Source organism: Prionailurus bengalensis, chromosome A3, assembly GCF_016509475.1.
Source record: "Prionailurus bengalensis isolate Pbe53 chromosome A3, Fcat_Pben_1.1_paternal_pri, whole genome shotgun sequence".
Classification (NCBI taxonomy): domain Eukaryota; kingdom Metazoa; phylum Chordata; class Mammalia; order Carnivora; family Felidae; genus Prionailurus; species Prionailurus bengalensis.
Genome location: NC_057354.1, coordinates 34,783,774 through 34,801,614, shown reverse-complemented (window position 1 = coordinate 34,801,614; position 17,841 = coordinate 34,783,774). Strand labels below are relative to the sequence as shown.

General features: G+C 37.7%; 1 protein-coding gene across 2 annotated transcripts in view; it reads right to left on the bottom strand.

The window, feature by feature from the left end:
* Positions 1 to 338: 338 nt before the first annotated feature.
* Positions 339 to 17,841, bottom strand: part of PLCB1 (phospholipase C beta 1) — a 702,259-nt gene continuing 684,756 nt past the window's right edge. The window contains exon 32 of one of the 2 annotated variants that reach the window (XM_043602867.1): positions 339 to 3,645. In XM_043602867.1, the coding sequence (XP_043458802.1) occupies positions 3,418 to 3,645 (228 nt within the window). In that variant the 3' untranslated portion in view covers positions 339 to 3,417. The remainder of the gene's footprint in view (positions 3,646 to 17,841) is intronic. The other variant, XM_043602869.1, reaches the window with a different exon arrangement.

The following is a 17,841-nucleotide window of genomic DNA, read 5'->3' as shown; positions in this document are numbered from 1 at the left end:
ACCAAGTACTCTGTCAGTTCATCTCCACTATTTGTCAAGAAACCTTGACTTTTCCTTTCCTTAGCTTTGGTGAAGGAAGGGAGAGAGGATCTGTAGAATGAAATTCATGGGCAGGTGAATGCCACTCCTGGATGGGGTGGTGGAGTGATACAGTAATGACAACTGTGCCCTCTGGCACAGGCACTGCAGCATCCTGGTTTCTTGTGCGGCCACAGAAGGGCTGTGTCAGGGTGGGCCTTATGTTCCTAATGACTGATACTAAGCTCACTCACACCATCTTGCCTGTCAAAGAAAAAAAAAAAAAGGTTGGCCCTGACACCAAGAAATAACAGCTGGGATGTGTTAAGAAATTTTTATTGTTTCCTTTGGATTTGTGATGAAAGCACATAAAATTACAAGTGGAAGAAACATCATGCCACAAAATTGCATAGAATTATTACAAAAATGTGAATTACGCATTTTAAATAATTGGAGATAGAAGAACCAAAATATGTACACTTTAAGAGTTTCAAATACTTTGTCCTATATTTTATTGTCTTCTGAAAAGGCAAAAGTCACAATGTCCAATCTGTCACAATATTTATACAGTGCACAAGCGCAACATTAAATTCAAAGTAATGCAAGCAATGGCCCTTTCTTTCAGAAGGATTTAACGACTGCTTATCAATTACAGGAGTATTCATTAATGTATGGCGATGTTGAAATGTTCAAATGAAATGCTGAAAACCAAAACCACGCAGCATGTCATTAGAATTTTGAAAATTGGTTTTCACGGCCAAAACCACGCTATTCTCAGTAGTGTAAAGGTACCAGAGGGGCACAGTCTAATTTACTACACAGCTCTCTCTATTATAGGAAAGACCACAGTACAGAATTTCACACATTCAACACAGAACAAGGCAAATACATAAAGGCACAAAACTGCACATCATATAGACCCTTTTTCTTTATCTTACTCTATTTCAAGTAATATTAATATTGTTAAATGATAGTATCGCTGTAGTAGTTTCGATGATGCAAGATGGACAGTGTTACACACTACCCCACAACTGCAAAAACTGTCATTGTACAGATATAAAAATGTGATTACAGTAAATGGCCAAATACAAATGTATTGCAAAATGACTATCGAGTCACTAAGATCATGAAATCCAACTACCAGAACAGTTTGTGTTAAGTCAAGTTTTTTTTCCACTTTTGTCTGTCTCTGGCCTAAACTGTGATACAAGGTTCGGTAATAATCATCATTGTGTTTGGTTATGAATGCTATTATTAGTTCACTCTTCTGCAATGTTAGACAGTCTGTAATTTTGTTTATAAAAACGCAGCATTCAATTGTGCCCTTTCTTGCTTCCTTACGATTAATGCCTTTCTTTCAAAGTGCAAAAGTAGAATGCTTTACAAAAGAATTCTCTTTCAGTGGAAGATAAGTTTTATTAAGTGTCTAATTAATACCCCAAATCTTTCACATCAAAATATAATCATCTCCAAAGAGGATGGGATTTTTTCCCCTGTGTCTTGCTAGATGTGTTTTTTTTTAATCAAACACTCTTGCCTAATGTTTGAACTAAGCCTTCATTTTGATTAAAACTTAATTGTGATCCCTAGTTATTGCTTAAAGTTAAATAAAATAATTTGCATAAAAATATTAAATTCTTGAAACACAATTTTCAGGACACAACTGGTTTTTGCATTTTAGAATGTTTCGCTAAGCTACAATCAGACAGGTTTATTTTAAAGTAAAATAAAGCTGTGAGCATCTTTCTTCAGGGCTTTAACTTCAATGTTCTTTGTGTTACTCTCTAGATTATATTTTCTTCTATATATTTACTCTCTCTTACTCAAGTTCTTTCAATAATACTTTTGATCAGTTTTCCCACAATATAATTTGTTTTTCTTATGCCACCCAACATAGAAACTTAACAAAAGACATAGTTAAGTGAGTTAAATGTACATAGTAGATATATAATGAAAGATTTTTTATGTTAGAATAAAATTGAAATCTGTCACACTTAAAAATTATGAAAGATACTAATAAATTTCCATATTGCTGCCCTATACATTTTGTATATTCTATTAAAACAAGCTTAAAATCTGATACTTAAAATCCAGTTTTTGATCCTGTAAAATATATATCAAATTCATATTCTAAGTTCTAAATCTACCTCCACTCGTATCAATGGTTCCATCAATTGTTTCTTAGAATTTCAATATAATTTAATAGCGACATAATACAGATGTTTGACCATTTTCTTCTCTAGGTATTTATCCCTGAATTTGGCTTTAAGTCTTATAGAAGAGACTTGGGTCATTGCCAATTAAAAAACACACAGCCATACTTGTGTATGTGTGTGTGTGTGTGTGTGTGTGTGTATGCACTTACATGGCTGAGTGTGTACATATATACATGGAGATAATATATATCATTTATATGTGGGTTTGTGTATTCTCTACATAAATATTCAATCTTTATCTCTATAGTAAAAATAAATGAACCATATAAAATGTGAGACAGCAAAATAACCACTGGAACCTGTTCAGTCTGATTGAATCTCTGCTCAACATATATCAGCTCAACTATTTTTATTCAACCAGACAGACTCTTTGTAGTTTTGTAATAATTTCAGGCCAACAACCAATGACTATCCAGACTTTTTCAGTGTAAATGGTCAACTCAGAAAGCACACTGTCTGGAAGTGTGTGGTCAGTTTGCCCAAGTAACCAAATGTAGGAGCCATATTACTAAGTCTTGGGATAGATTCACTGGGTGAGGATACAATCAAGTGACTTTTTCTCAAGAAAGAAAACCAACTTATTTGAATCACTATGGTATCTAATAAAGCCACGTCAGCAACAAATACACTGATGCCTCTACGATAAATAAATTAGCAAACTGCAAGCCGCCAGTGCTTGCAAAGCAAAGGATGGAACAGTTTAATATGCATGTTACCTTGAAGATATGGTAGTTGAGGGGCAGTTAGGAAAACAAATGCTCTAAGTTGACTGTCAATAGTGTTAAATAGTGCTATGCATTTCTCAAACTATTTCTATTACTTTGAAATACTTTACACCAGAGCTTCAAATAAAAACATGAGCTTGATTTTCTTCAGAAAAGACACTGTCTTTCATTAAATGTCCCAGGGAGCCTGGAAGTTGCCTGCTTTGAATTTACTATTGGAAAGAAAACAAAAGCCCCACATACATGCACTCTCCATAAGTAGACCTGCGGTAGTGTCCATATAACGCATAGAGCCTGGGCATGAGGATGTCTGTATGGATCTGTCTAGAACTCCCCCTTTGGTGTGGATTTTAGGCTAAGGGATGCTTCTCAGGAAGATGCTCCTGGGCAGTGATCTTTGTAGTAAGAGAGAGTCCGATGAAGTGGCCATGCATGTTTTGAAGGCCTGGCAGGAACAATCACAGAGGAGTATCAAACTCTTTTCCTGGGTTGTCCCCTTCTAGCTCCTCACTGGAAGGAGGCCTGTGGTTCAGTTTTCCAGGGTCTGAGGCCAGGGAGGGAGGGGCAGAACTGTGATTGCTGTCTTCACTGATCTTCCCTTTCATGGCTTCCTGCACGAACTCCAAGATCTCCAGGGGCAGTCTTTTGAACTTGTCTTGGTACTCTTGCTCCAGATCCATCTGCAGCTGGGAGACATCAAGAGAGGAGAGGATTTTACGTCATTTAGTTTTCTATAACCACCCACGTAGGACCTCTTTGAAAGAGATGTACAAAGATGGGCGAGAAATGAATTAATGTAAATACCATCCACTTGGTTATCTATAGAGACGTAAAACAGAGTGTAGTTGGACACATCGCTTGTCCATAGCTGAAAATCAAGTTTCGGATTCTGTGTGGAGGAACAGGGCTAAAGACCTGCAGCATTATAAATAAATTCCATACCCACATACACATATACAGTAGTGAATCTTTCTCTTTTTAATTTTTTTGTTTATTTATTTCTGAGAAAAAAAGAGAGACAGGGTGTGAGTGGGAGAAGGGCAGAGAGAGAGGGAGACACAGAATCAGAAGCAGGCTCCAAGCTCTAAGCTGTCAGCACAGCTCAAACTCATGGACTGTGAGATCATGACCTGAGCCGAAGTTGGACACCCAATCGACTGAGCCACCCAGGCGCACCACAGAGGTGAATCTTTTGAAAAAGTTTGCAGAAGTAATATGCAATGATCTGAAGTTCTTAAATGTAAAGGCTGGAAGCTTCTGATAGCTGGGAGTGCCAAGGTCAACCATGCATCAGGCTGGGGAGAGGGCAGAGGCTGACTGGAGAGGACAGGGGACATATGTGTGGGCTTCGTGAAGTGTGGCCTCACTCAGAGGTTGGGAAGCCACAGCTGGGTACTTCTAGAGGGCAGATCCACGCATTTTTACAAAGTGAACATACTTATGTAACCAACTCTAACTTCTGTTTTGACTTCTTTTATCACCTCTTTATTTTGATTCCCTTTTTTTCATTCTAATTTTATTTGCCTTGTAAATTGTTTAGCTACCTAATAAACTGTCTTTTAATTTATCTCTTTAATGCTCTGGAGAATGCCCAGACTTTTAAAAGGCACAGAACCCTTTCCTCAAATGCAGACGCAAATGGAAGCCATAATCATAAAACAAGTGAAAGCTGAGCGCCTCTGTAGATGGGGTGAAGGGTGGGGCTGGTGGTGGGTACTGCCTGCTAAAAAGCTCTGCTGTGTTGAGCCCTATCGAAACCCAGAATTTTACATGAAATTTTCTTTCCTTATTGAATGGTAAGCAGGGAGTAGAGTTTTAGAAACAGTCTGTGAGACAGCATGCTTTTTCTCCTCTTAGTAGCCTTGAGACAGATTTTCTTAAGACATGTCCTTAAAACCTTTAAGGAATTGCTTTTTGTGCTTCTCAAACTTTTAAGGTGCACACAGATCACCTGGGCTCCTGACTTTACTTCTGATTCAGGAGATCTGGGTGGGGTTCAAGATCCTGCATTTCTCAGTGGATCCCAAGTGATACCAATGAGGCTGGTCTACCTTGGACACCTTGGTTATCTTCCTGGCCTGGCTCACCTCGGAGCTCCCCACTTACTTTTTGTTATGATCCTGGCCGTATGTCCTCCATCTGTGGCTTCATCTGTGGCTTCATGCTGTCTCTGGTGACTGTCCTGAGCCCTGGCCCACCCAGGGTCAAGACAGTGCTCAGGGCATCTGGCCCTCGGTGCTGTGACCCCCCCTTCTTTACCCACATTCTGGACAGTGTCAGCAGCATGACAACACCCTCTTTAGTTTAACTCCTTTTGCTCTTGCTTCTATGCTAGAGAAATTCTGCCAAGACTTTGTTCTATAATGTGGGTTCATAATCCCTTATCTGCAATTCTAAAACCCTCAAAGTTCTGAAGTCCAGAACTTTATTGTAAATTTGTGGCAAACACATAGACATTAATTGAAATAAGCCTATTTATAATCTTTATATATTTCACGGAATGTGAATATCCATGCATGGTACTGTAGACATATTAATTTATGTGATTATGAGGATGACCAAGCACCCCTCTGGAGTATTATGCTCACAATATATGCATTATATTACACTTTCTAAAATCAGAAAGATTATGAATTCCAAAAAAAACCATGATCCCAAGAGTCTCAGATAATGGACTGTGGATCTGTTTGAATGACCTTTTTTTTTTTTCCACATCAAAAAGTGCCTGATAAAAATGGCTTGGCCTGAGTACTGAAAGTCAAGTATTCCTCCCAAATATAAAATGTAGGGTATTTATGAATATATCATGCTGGCATATGAATTCTAATAAGCCAAGGAGGAAACAAGCTATGAGAAGGGCACCCATGGGGCTCTGAGATTGACATTGCTACAATAGAGCAAAGGCACCTTCACATACAGCTGAACCCTCACTGTTGGGAACAGGTGAGCCATTGGAGCATCGCAGACAAGATGACAATGGCCAATGCTTGCCCAGGTGTCTCAACAATTTGGAAGGGTGTGGGGCTTTTACAAGAGTGAAATCTCAGCCTGGTGTTGGGCAGTTTCCACTAACTACCATCCAGGTCTCACCATCAATTTGTCTCAAGTTTAATTCAGGAATGCATGCTGTTAAAGTTTTGTTTCTAAGGAATATAGGGAAAGGAAGAAAAGCAAGGGGCCCTGTGTTTAGGAAATAGTAGATTTGTTTTTCTTTAGGTTAGTGTAGGGGGCCTTCAGCTTTAGATACATTTTACATAACCAGAGTCAATTTCTCTGAGGTCACTGGTGGACAAGACCCCATAGTGCTTGAGAGTGATGTTTCTTTTTTAAATTTATATGTAAAAAAGAAAATGTGATATGTGAGACAATGTCAAAGGCTTAAACTAACACTTTTGAATATTTTTTAATAATCTGATTTTTAAAAATAATATAATCTTAATAATTATGATTCTGCACCCAATTCCAGTGTGTGAGCCTTCCCCCCCCCCCCCCCCATACCACAAAGCAATTCCCTAGGACACTGTCTGTGTCCTATAATTTAACTCAACTCTGATATCTACCTGGAGATAGCATCAGATCCCACAAGGTAAGAGCTCAGTCCTAGAAGACTGTCCCTGACCCTCATCTCATTTCATATGTCAATTGCAAGTCCAGGTTGTCACCTGTGATTCTGACCAACTGGATATAGATTGGCAGTTCTAACAATCCCCTCATTGGGTTCGATTAATTTGCTGGAGTGGCTCACAGAACTCAAACATTTTACTTACTAGGTTACTGGTTTATTATAAAAGGGTGTAACTCGGGAACAGCCAGGTGGAAGAGATGCATGGGGCAAAGTATGTGGAAAGGGGTGTGGAGCTTCCATGCTCTCTGAGCACCTACTCTTCCTGCATCTCCCTCAACATGTTTACCAACTCAGAAGATCTTCAAACCCCATCGTTTTGGGTTTTCATGGAGGCTTCATTACATAGGCATGATGATGATTAGCCATTGGCCATTGATTCAACCTCTTGCCTCCCTGTAGGTTAGGGGTTGGCACTGTAAGGTCCAATCCTTTAATCCCACAATTGCTCCCCATCCTCTGCCCCACAATCAGCCCCCAACTTTCCAAGGGGCTTTTGAAAAGTCATCTCATTAACATAATAAAAGACATCTTGTTGCCCATTATTTAGGAAATGTCAAGAAATTTCAAGAGTTTAGGAACCCTGTGCTAGGAACTGGGAAGAAGATTAATATAAATTCCTTATTATAAATCACAATAATAATAATTATTATTACTATAATTATTCAAAATAATTTTTAATTATTGACCCAATTGTGGCTAAGTTATAATTTTAGTGGACTTTTCTTTTATCATGGGTTAGTGGTAGATTGTATTGTTATAATCAGTTATTAACAAATTAATTACAAAATTTCATTTATTATTAAATTTCAAGTTAGAGCTTTCCTTTTATTTATTCTTTATTTATTTTTTATTCTTATAAATGGAATACTTGTTCATTGTAAGAAAATATGAAGGGTAAAGTCTGGCTCTGTTCCCAAAAAATCCTATCCATCAGGAGTCTAGAATTATTCTAGCCTAAGGGTTGCAAATTCAGATGTTTGGGCGGGGGTGGAGGGGGCAGTCAAATCATGAAAATAAGTAGGAGTGAAGGGAGGCATGCTCTGTCTAAAGGGGTGCCAGAAACTTAGCTTTAGCCAATGTTTGCAATTTTCATGAAAGATGTCCTGATTTTTTATTGTTGGCAGTCAAATTGAACCACACTCATGAGTTCTATTGGGCTTGTGATGGGTTTCTAAATTCTGTCCTAGCAGATTTAAATCTGGGTTAGACCAGAAAACTCAAGAGATTGGGTCTGACGATGGATTTTGCATTTGGAGCCTTCCTAATTTTGCCTCCCCGCCATCCTGAGCTTCAGATGGTCCTTTACTGAACACCAGGGCTTGGTCTTGAAGATCCTTCTTCTGGAGTTCAGTGCCATCCAATCTAATTCCCTTCTACATCATATCCTCAAGGCTATTGAATGTCTACTTTCTGTAACTCAAGCTTTAAGTTTTATGGGAATGGTAGATTAATTGCACAAATGATAGCAATTCCTCCCCCCTCCTTGTACTCATGGCCTTGGAAGTATCTCCCATCAAAGAGTAGAGTGTATTTTTCATTCCCCTGAAATTAGGGAAGCCTTGTGATTTGCTTTGTCCAGTAGAATGTGCCAGCATGCAGTTCTGAGCCTAGACCTCAAAGGCTTCATGTGCTTCTGCTCTCACTGTTGGAAGTTTACTGAGCCATTATGTGAAGAAGCTCAGGCTAGCCTGCTATAGGAGACACAGGATCCAATTATATCCCTATCACTTCAGCTATGACATGAAAGTGAAGCTGTTATAAACCAGCCAGTCCCTAGCTGACCCACCAGCTAAACACAGGCTTGAGCAAGGCTACTGAGATCAGCTGAGCCTGACTCAGACCATAAGAATCACCTACAGTTCGTAGACTCATGAGCTTAGTAAGTGCTTATTGCGGTATGCCGCTCAGTTTTGTGTTTTTTTTAGTTTTTTGGTAGGCAGCAGTATTGTGGCAATAACTACCTGATCTAGTAGAGAAATTCAAAGGAGTGTCATATATGGCCTGATATCACAAAGCACTCATAATTTAATTCAGCTGGCCCCATCTTTTCATTGCTGTAATCTTAAAACAGATTTTTGAGGGAAAATCACCATAGGACTGATAGATCTTCCTGAAAAATCTAAAGTTGAAGAATATGCTTTGGAGCTTTTCTATAACATTAGCAAACATGAGCTTGCTTGATAAGACCTATTTTTAGGAAATGGGAAAAAGAGAGGGAAGAATATAGTGAAATTTAATCTCTCTTTTTAAGCCAAATTATTGCATTGCACCCAGTTATTAATAAATAAGAGCTTGGGATGCCTGGGTGGCTCAGTCAGTTAAGCGTCTGACTTCAGCTCAGGTAATGACTCATGGTGGGTGAGTTCTAGCCCCATATGGGGCTCTGTGCTGACAGCTCAGAGCCTGGAGCCTGCTTCGGATTCTGTGTCTCCTGCTCTCTCTCTCCTCTCTCTCTCTGCCCGTCCCTTACTTGCACTCTGTCTTTCTCTCCCTCAAAATAAATAAACATTAAAATGAATAAATAAATAAATAAATAAATAAATAAAAGCATTGCCAGAATTTGTTTCATTTTAGGCTGAGTTCTCCAATTTGACTAGCCAGACTCAATCTCTAAATTTCTCAGTTAACTTGATTTTCAGAAGATGTTGCTTACTCATAGCTTCTGTTTACTCTGGATAGTTAAGCAGGAAAAGACAACACAGTCAAGTTCAAATGTTTTTATCTCTGCCTGAGTATATTGTCCAAGAGTTTTGCACTTGGGATGCTATTCTGCCTCTGACATTTTTTCAATTGCCTTAGAAAATAAGGTAGAGATTTGATCTAGTTATGCAAGGTTTTGAGATTCATAAATTTAAAGAGGAAGACCAAGAAGAAAGTAAGGTTATTTATGAAGGTTAGTTTACAAATGGGAGTGTAGGGAACTCAGTATAATGTAAATATGGTATAGATATAAAATAAGACAGGTTACGAATTAGTAAAGAGATATAATCATAGCCAATTTTCTAAGGAAACAAATTGAAACCAGAGTATAATAAGCTACTGTAGGATAAAAAGACAAAAGAACTGCTAAAACTTAAAAAAAAAAGCTACAGAAAAATCACAGACAGATATTTAAGGAGATTTTTCAGTTTGACCTCAAGTCCAACTAAAGTCATTTTGCCCAAAGGAGTATATTAAAGACCTTAACATAAAACAGGAAGCAAACAAAAATCTTAGGAAAAAATCTAGGTGAATAATTGCATAATCACAGGGTAAAGAAACCTTCTCAAGCAAGGTAGAAAAATGGTAAGCTACAAAGAAAAAATTTATTAGGTATATGGTTGATCCTTAAACAATGTGGGGATCCAGGGTGCCAACCCTTATAGCCAAAAATCCAAGTCTAATTTTTGACTCCCCACAAATTTTTTAATAGCCTACTGTTGACTAGAAGCCTTACCAATAACATAAACAGTCGATTAGATTATTTAGATTTAGTGACCTTTGAACATGAGTTTGAATAGGTACTTATACATGGATTTTTTTTCAATACAGTATAGTACTATAAATAAATGTGTTTTCTCTTCTTAGTAAGTGCTTATTCTAAATCAAATAATCTAAATCTAAATAATCAAAATAATCTTTTGTATCTAAATCAAAATAATCTTTTTTTTGGTGAAAAAAATGGGCAAACCTCAAGCAATTCATAGAAGAAGTGCAAATATAGACAGTTGAGAAAATGTTCACTCTCATTGACAAAAAGGGACATTCAATAGCACATTTTTTTAAAGGGATATATTGGTAGAAAAATAGTTTTTTCAAAGGAGTAATAACATCTGGTGAGAAATGGACTTTTTCAAACATTAGGCAATAATCTGATGTCTATAATATTTACAAAAAAGAAAATGTACATAGCTTTTCACCCAGCAACTCCACATTTGGGAAGGGAATCTGGCCCAGAGAAGAGAGCACATCAACATATAAGAGGGAAGCACCACCAAGCTTATTGCAGCATTGTTTGTAGAGGTAAAAACAAAAACCACCATCAATATCCCACAAACAAAAAAACCCCAAAAAAAACAAAACACAATGACAGCAATGAGAACAAAAGCCCTAGAAACAACCCTAATAATCTTAATATTTTGCCACATATGTATTATTATTGCCTATCACTCTTTTTTTTGGTGAAACATTTGAAAATAATTTTCAGATATCACAACACTTGACTCATAGATAGTATACCACACATCTCCTAAAAATAAAGACATTTTTCTACATTATGGCAATATCTTAATCATGTCAAGGAAATTGATAATAATTCCTTAATGTTACCTAACATCCATTCATGTTCAAATTTTCCCAGTATTACATCTCCCAAAATTTCCAGCTTTTTTTTGGACCAGAATTCCAAGTTCTTATATTGCATTCAATTGTAATGTCTTTGTCTTTTTTATTTCTTCCACTTGAATTATTTATTGTTTGAAGTTTTATTATGACTTGGAGTTTTGGAAGAGTCCTGTTCAATTTTCTTATAGAATGCCCACATGTTGAATGTGTCTGGTTATCTCCTTGTGGTGTCGTTTAAGTTGGTCCTGGAAAACTGCCTTTCCTGTAAACTAGAAGTTAAGCCTGTAAGTTTGATTAGATGGGGATTAAACATTTGCTTGAACAAGAATAGCCAATAGGTATTCTTTTAAATCTCATATTGTAATGTATCAGTGAGTGCTATTATTGTGTGGTTGCACTATCAGCAATGCTAAATTTGATCACTTGGCTAAAAGTAGTAAATACCAGACCTCAACTTTGTTAAGACATGTTTTCCTGTGGCTATTGGCAATTATTCTGTAGGAAAAACTCTGGATCTATATAAAGTTTCTTTAGCACCTTTTCATGAAATTGATGATTCTTGCCTATTTTATTAGGAGTAAATTCATTTTTCTATTTTTTTTAAATTCAGCTAGTATTCTTCTGTAAGGAAGAGCTTTCCCTCATCATGTGGAGAGGAACCAGAGTTCCTCCTAAAAAGGCAGAGTAAACATTTAATTCTTTTCCTTTGATTCACAAATACTCTGAGTAAGGAGTTGGGGCAACAGTAATTTCAAAAAATAGCAAATGAGTCTTCTTTTTCTTGTCTCTCTTTCTCTGAGAATAACTACAGACAACACATATTTATTTCTATTTATTCCTTTTGTTTAAATCAGTTACAGCCATTAGTCTTTTTTGAGCTCAAATTGTCCTATATAATGCCAGCAGAAGCCCTTGAAGGGCATGCTCCTGGGTCCTTTTGACATGCTGTCATCAGTTTCTGAGCACTTGCTTGCTTTTCTAGGTAAAATAAGGTAACTCAGGCACCTCTTGTCCTTTCTCTGCCTCAGACCTGGAATCAGGTACTTTTCCAAGGTGCCTTTATTGGAGAAGCATTAATAACCAAGCTTGGGTGCTAAAAGTGCTCACTGCTACCAGACTATCATTGTATTTAGGCTCTCAGGAGACAATAGGATGTGTATTTTTGAAAAATCGTTAGTACGTGTTGATATTTCAAATTTAATATAACATTATAGAATTTTTTCTTAATTCTTTGATTCTATATTGGTATATCTTTTTTATTCTGTAATTAATTTTGTATATATTTTTTTTTTTTTTCTGAAATTTATTGACAAATTGGTTTCCATACAACACCCAGTGCTCATCCCAAAAGGTGCCCTCCCCAATACCCATCACCCACCCTCTCCTCCCTCCCACCCCCCATCAACCCTCAGTTTGTTCTCAGTTTTTAACAGTCTCTTATGCTTTGGCTCTCTCCCATTCTAACCTCTTTTTTTTTTTTTTTTCCTTCCCCTCCCCCATGGGTTCCTGTGAAGATTCTCAGGATCCACATAAGAGTGAAACCATATGGTATCTGTCTTTCTCTGTATGGCTTATTTCACTTAGCATCACACTCTCCAGTTCCATCCACGTTGCTACAAAAGGCCATATTTCATTTTTTCTCATTGCCATGTAATATTCCATTGTGTATATAAACCACAATTTCTTTATCCATTCATCAGTTGATGGACATTTAGGCTCTTTCCATAATTTGGCTATTGTTGAGAGTGCTGCTATGAACATTGGGGTACAAGTGGCCCTATGCATCAGTGCTCCTGTATCCCTTGGATAAATTCCTAGCAGTGCTATTGCTGGGTCATAGGGTAGGTCTATTTTTAATTTTCTGAGGAACCTCCACACTGCTTTCCAGAGCGGCTGCACCAATTTGCATTCCCACCAACAGTGCAAGAGGGTTCCCGTTTCTCCACATCCTCTCCAGCATCTATAGTCTCCTGATTTGTTCATTTTGGCCACTCTGACTGGCGTGAGGTGATACCTGAGTGTGGTTTTGATTTGTATTTCCCTGATAAGGAGCGACGCTGAACATCTTTTCATGTGCCTGTTGGCCATCCGGATGTCTTCTTTAGAGAAGTGTCTATTCATGTTTTCGGCCCATTTCTTCACTGGGTTATTTGTTTTTCGGGTGTGGAGTTTGGTGAGCTCTTTATAGATTTTGGATACTAGCCCTTTGTCCGATATGTCATTTGCAAATATCTTTTCCCATTCCGTTGGTTGCCTTTTAGTTTTGTTGGTTGTTTCCTTTGCTGTGCAGAAGCTTTTTATCTTCATAAGGTCCCAGTAATTCACTTTTGCTTTTAATTCCCTTGCCTTTGGGGATGTGTCGAGTAAGAGATTGCTACGGCTGAGGTCAGAGAGGTCTTTTCCTGCTTTCTCCTCTAAGGTTTTGATGGTTTCCTGTCTCACATTTAGGTCCTTTATCCATTTTGAGTTTATTTTTGTGAATGGTGTGAGAAAGTGGTCTAGTTTCAACCTTCTGCATGTTGCTGTCCAGTTCTCCCAGCACCATTTGTTAAAGAGGCTGTCTTTTTTCCATTGGATGTTCTTTCCTGCTTTGTCAAAGATGAGTTGGCCATACGTTTGTGGGTCTAGTTCTGGGGTTTCTATTCTATTCCATTGGTCTATGTGTCTGTTTTGGTGCCAATACCATGCTGTCTTGATGATGACAGCTTTGTAGTAGAGGCTAAAGTCTGGGATTGTGATGCCTCCTGCTTTGGTCTTCTTCTTCAAAATTCCTTTGGCTATTCGGGGCCTTTTGTGGTTCCATATGAATTTTAGGATTGCTTGTTCTAGTTTCGAGAAGAATGCTGGTGCAATTTTGATTGGGATTGCATTGAATGTGTAGATAGCTTTGGGTAGTATTGACATTTTGACAATATTTATTTTTCCAATCCATGAGCAGGGAATGTCTTTCCATTTCTTTAAATCTTCTTCAATTTCCTTCAGAAGCTTTCTATAGTTTTCAGCATACAGATCCTTTACATCTTTGGTTAGATTTATTCCTAGGTATTTTATGCTTCTTGGTGCAATTGTGAATGGGATCAGTTTCTTTATTTGTCTTTCTGTTGCTTCATTGTTAGTGTATAAGAATGCAACTGATTTCTGTACATTGATTTTGTATCCTGCAACTTTGCTGAATTCCTGTATCAGTTCTAGCAGACTTTTGGTGGAGTCTATCGGATTTTCCATGTATAATATCATGTCATCTGCAAAAAGCGAAAGCTTGACTTCATCTTTGCCAATTTTGATGCCTTTGATTTCCTTTTGTTGTCTGATTGCTGATGCTAGAACTTCCAGCACTATGTTAAACAGCAGCGGTGAGAGTGGGCATCCTTGTCGTGTTCCTGATCTCAGGGAAAAAGCTTTCAGTTTTTCCCCGTTGAGGATGATGTTAGCTGTGGGCTTTTCATAAATGGCTTTTATGATCTTTAAGTATGTTCCTTCTATCCCGACTTTCTCAAGGGTTTTTATTAAGAAAGGGTGCTGGATTTTGTCGAAGGCCTTTTCTGCATCGATTGACAGGATCATATGGTTCTTCTCTCTTTTTTTGTTAATGTGATGTATCACGTTGATTGATTTGCGAATGTTGAACCAGCCCTGCATCCCAGGAATGAATCCCACTTGATCATGGTGAATAATTCTTTTTATATGCCGTTGAATTCGATTTGCTAGTATCTTATTGAGAATTTTTGCATCCATATTCATCAGGGATATTGGCCTGTAGTTCTCTTTTTTTACTGGGTCTCTGTCTGGTTTAGGAATCAAAGTAATACTGGCTTCATAGAATGAGTCTGGAAGTTTTCCTTCCCTTTCTATTTCTTGGAATAGCTTGAGAAGGATAGGTATTATCTCTGCTTTAAACGTCTGGTAGAACTCCCCTGGGAAGCCATCTGGTCCTGGACTCTTATTTGTTGGGAGATTTTTGATAACCGATTCAATTTCTTCGCTGGTTATGGGTCTGTTCAAGCTTTCTATTTCCTCCTGATTGAGTTTTGGAAGCGTGTGGGTGTTCAGGAATTTGTCCATTTCTTCCAGGTTGTATATTTTGTTTTTTGATAACAATATAACTTATTTGCTTTACATTTTCTAATATATGGAAGTAGTTTCAATATTACGCCCTAACCATACAATAACCATATGAAGCTTAAGACATTTTTGAGGTTCTTTTTTCATAGAATAAACCCCACCAAGAATGCACAATTATATTACTCTGTAAAAATTCACTTGAAATAATTATATTCTTGTATAGTTGTGTTACTTTTGATATACACATAAAGCCATTTGTTCCCATTGGCTTTCTCATTAGCCATTTTAGATTATTTTGCTTTTTTTTTCTTTCTCCGGAAGTATCTGCTGTATTTTTAATGTTTTTATTTATTTTTGAGAGAAAGAGAGAGAGAGAGACAGATAGACAGAGACAGAACGTGAGTGGGGGAGGGGCAGAGAGACTGGGAGACAGAATCCAAAGCAGACTTCAGGCTCCTAGGTGTCACCACAGAGCCCAACGCAGGGCTTGAACTCCTGAATCATGAGATCACTACCTGAGCTGAAGTCAGATGCTTAACCGACTGAGCCACCCAGGCGGCCCAGCATCTGCTGTACTTTTAAAAATGTAATTCCTCCTAGTCTTGTAACCCTTTTAAAAATATCTCTGGCCTTTGGGAAATGCATGTGGTAATATGGTACTGAAATCATCTTGCTCAAAATATTTTAAAATTTACTGCTAAGGATTAGGGAAAATAATAAAACTCACAAACAAACAAGCAAAAAAAAAAATCCAGTTAAAACAATACAACAGAGTTTCTGTAATAGAAAACATAGGCTTCTGCTTAAAGAAATGTAATGCAGCCAATAAATGTAAAACAATAAACGGCTGTGAAAATGGGGGAAAATAATTATGTGACTGTGATAAATGAAGTAGGTCAACATATGATTTTAGATGTACTATGGCTACAACTATGAGAATATTTTCTAAGAATACAGAATTACTTTGAAAGAAAATGCTAAAATATAAGCTGTATTGGGACTGAGTATTTTTACTTTTTCTATTTCTCATTTTTATGGTAATGTGATTATTTCACTTTTAGCATGAAAATAGCATTCCAAAATAAGAACAAATACTTTTTTAAAAAAATCCCAAATAAACAGGAAAATGCAAAACCCCTGAGCATGGGATAGAGTGGCCAGGAGAATTTTATGAAGAATTAACACAGGTATTTTAACCTCAACATCATCAATCAGCTGGGAGATTACTGAAAACAGCAGGTAAAGCATTAAAATACACATATAGAATGGGTGGTTTCAAAATCACCTCAAGCCACCTTGCAGACTCTTTTTTTTTTTATGTTTATTTATTTTTGAGACAGAGACAGAGCATGAACGGGGGAGGGTCAGAAAGGGAGACACCAAATCTGAAGCAGGCTCCAGGCTTTGAGCTGTCAGCACAGAGCCTGATGTAGGGCTCGAACTCACGGACCACGAGATCATGACCTGAGCTGAAGTTGGACGCTTAACCGACTGAGCCACCCAGGCGCCCCAAGACTCCTCTTATTTTTGGAATAATCTCATGAAGTTTTACTTTAACCAAGAACAGACATAACAGGATCATATAAAAATTACAGAGGTAGGTCAGTCAGGTTACGAGGGGATTGTTGGAAAATCTCATGTGGAAAAATGGAACCACATTACATATCCCAGCCATTACAGATTGTGTTGGTTTATTTGTTTTCCTCTAAATTTTGATAAATTGCAATGAGAATTTGAGTCAAAATGTCTGAATGGAGATTCCGTCTTCTACTCCAAACAGGGAAAAGCTGAATCCAGTAGAACACATACAATTTTTATAAATATTTTATTTTAATTTTATTTTATATTTAAAGTTTATTTTGAGAGTGAGAGAGAAAGAGAGAGAATGAGCAGGGGCAGAGAAGAGAAGTAGAGAGGAAGAGAAGGAGAATCCCAAGCAGGTTCCACACTGTCAGCACAGAACCAGACATGGGGCTTGAACCCATGAACTGTGAGATCATGACCTGAGATCAAGAGTTAGTCGCCAAACAGACTAAGCCACCTAGGCGCCCCTAGAACACATACATTTAATTTAAATTGATAACGGAGTTTTAATACGAGAAAAATAAGTCCTTAAGTCACAGGAATAACAAAGGAACACAAAGCCAAAAGGCCCATGAGTGGTAGAGAAAATTCTCCATCTTAAGAAACTGGGGTTTTAATGTTCTAAGAGAATGGGAAAGAAGGCCTAAGCATTTGGGGTATTGAAGTGCTGAAACTATAGTTCCTGCAGAAAGCCACTTGTTTCCACGCTGGATATGCAGACTAGGAGAATTCAATCCATAATCATAGGGACAAGGTGAAGAAGCTAGTGATTCATGGGGCCCATTGAAGGAAAAACTTCGACCATGAAGAATCAGGAACCCAAACCAGTACCATGAGTGACTGCAGCTTCCAGATTGATAGTACCCTTATAGATGGGTATCCAGTTCCAATAAAGCAAAGAATAAACTTAAAAGTTGATAAAACCCATACAGTTCCAGCAGAAGCTCAACAGCAGATTCAGACTGTTTGGATTTGCCACGTGCAAGGCAGTAGTGATTCCTATAGGTAAGCAATTCTCACGGAACATGAATTCAAAGTTCAAAGTTACAAGCCACTCAAGGCAAATGCAGCATTTGCTTAACCTTGTAATTCCAGGTTGCCAATAGCAACTGAAATCTAAAGAAAATGAGGAAAAGATGATCAATTTATTTCTAGGTCAAAATGGAAACACTTCAGACCCAAACAGAAATAAATTGGGCACTTCATGCCAATGTGGAGGAATACAGTTAATTCACAATGGGTATAAATTCCTGACACTTTTAATCAAGTCTTGGATTATGTTGCATCC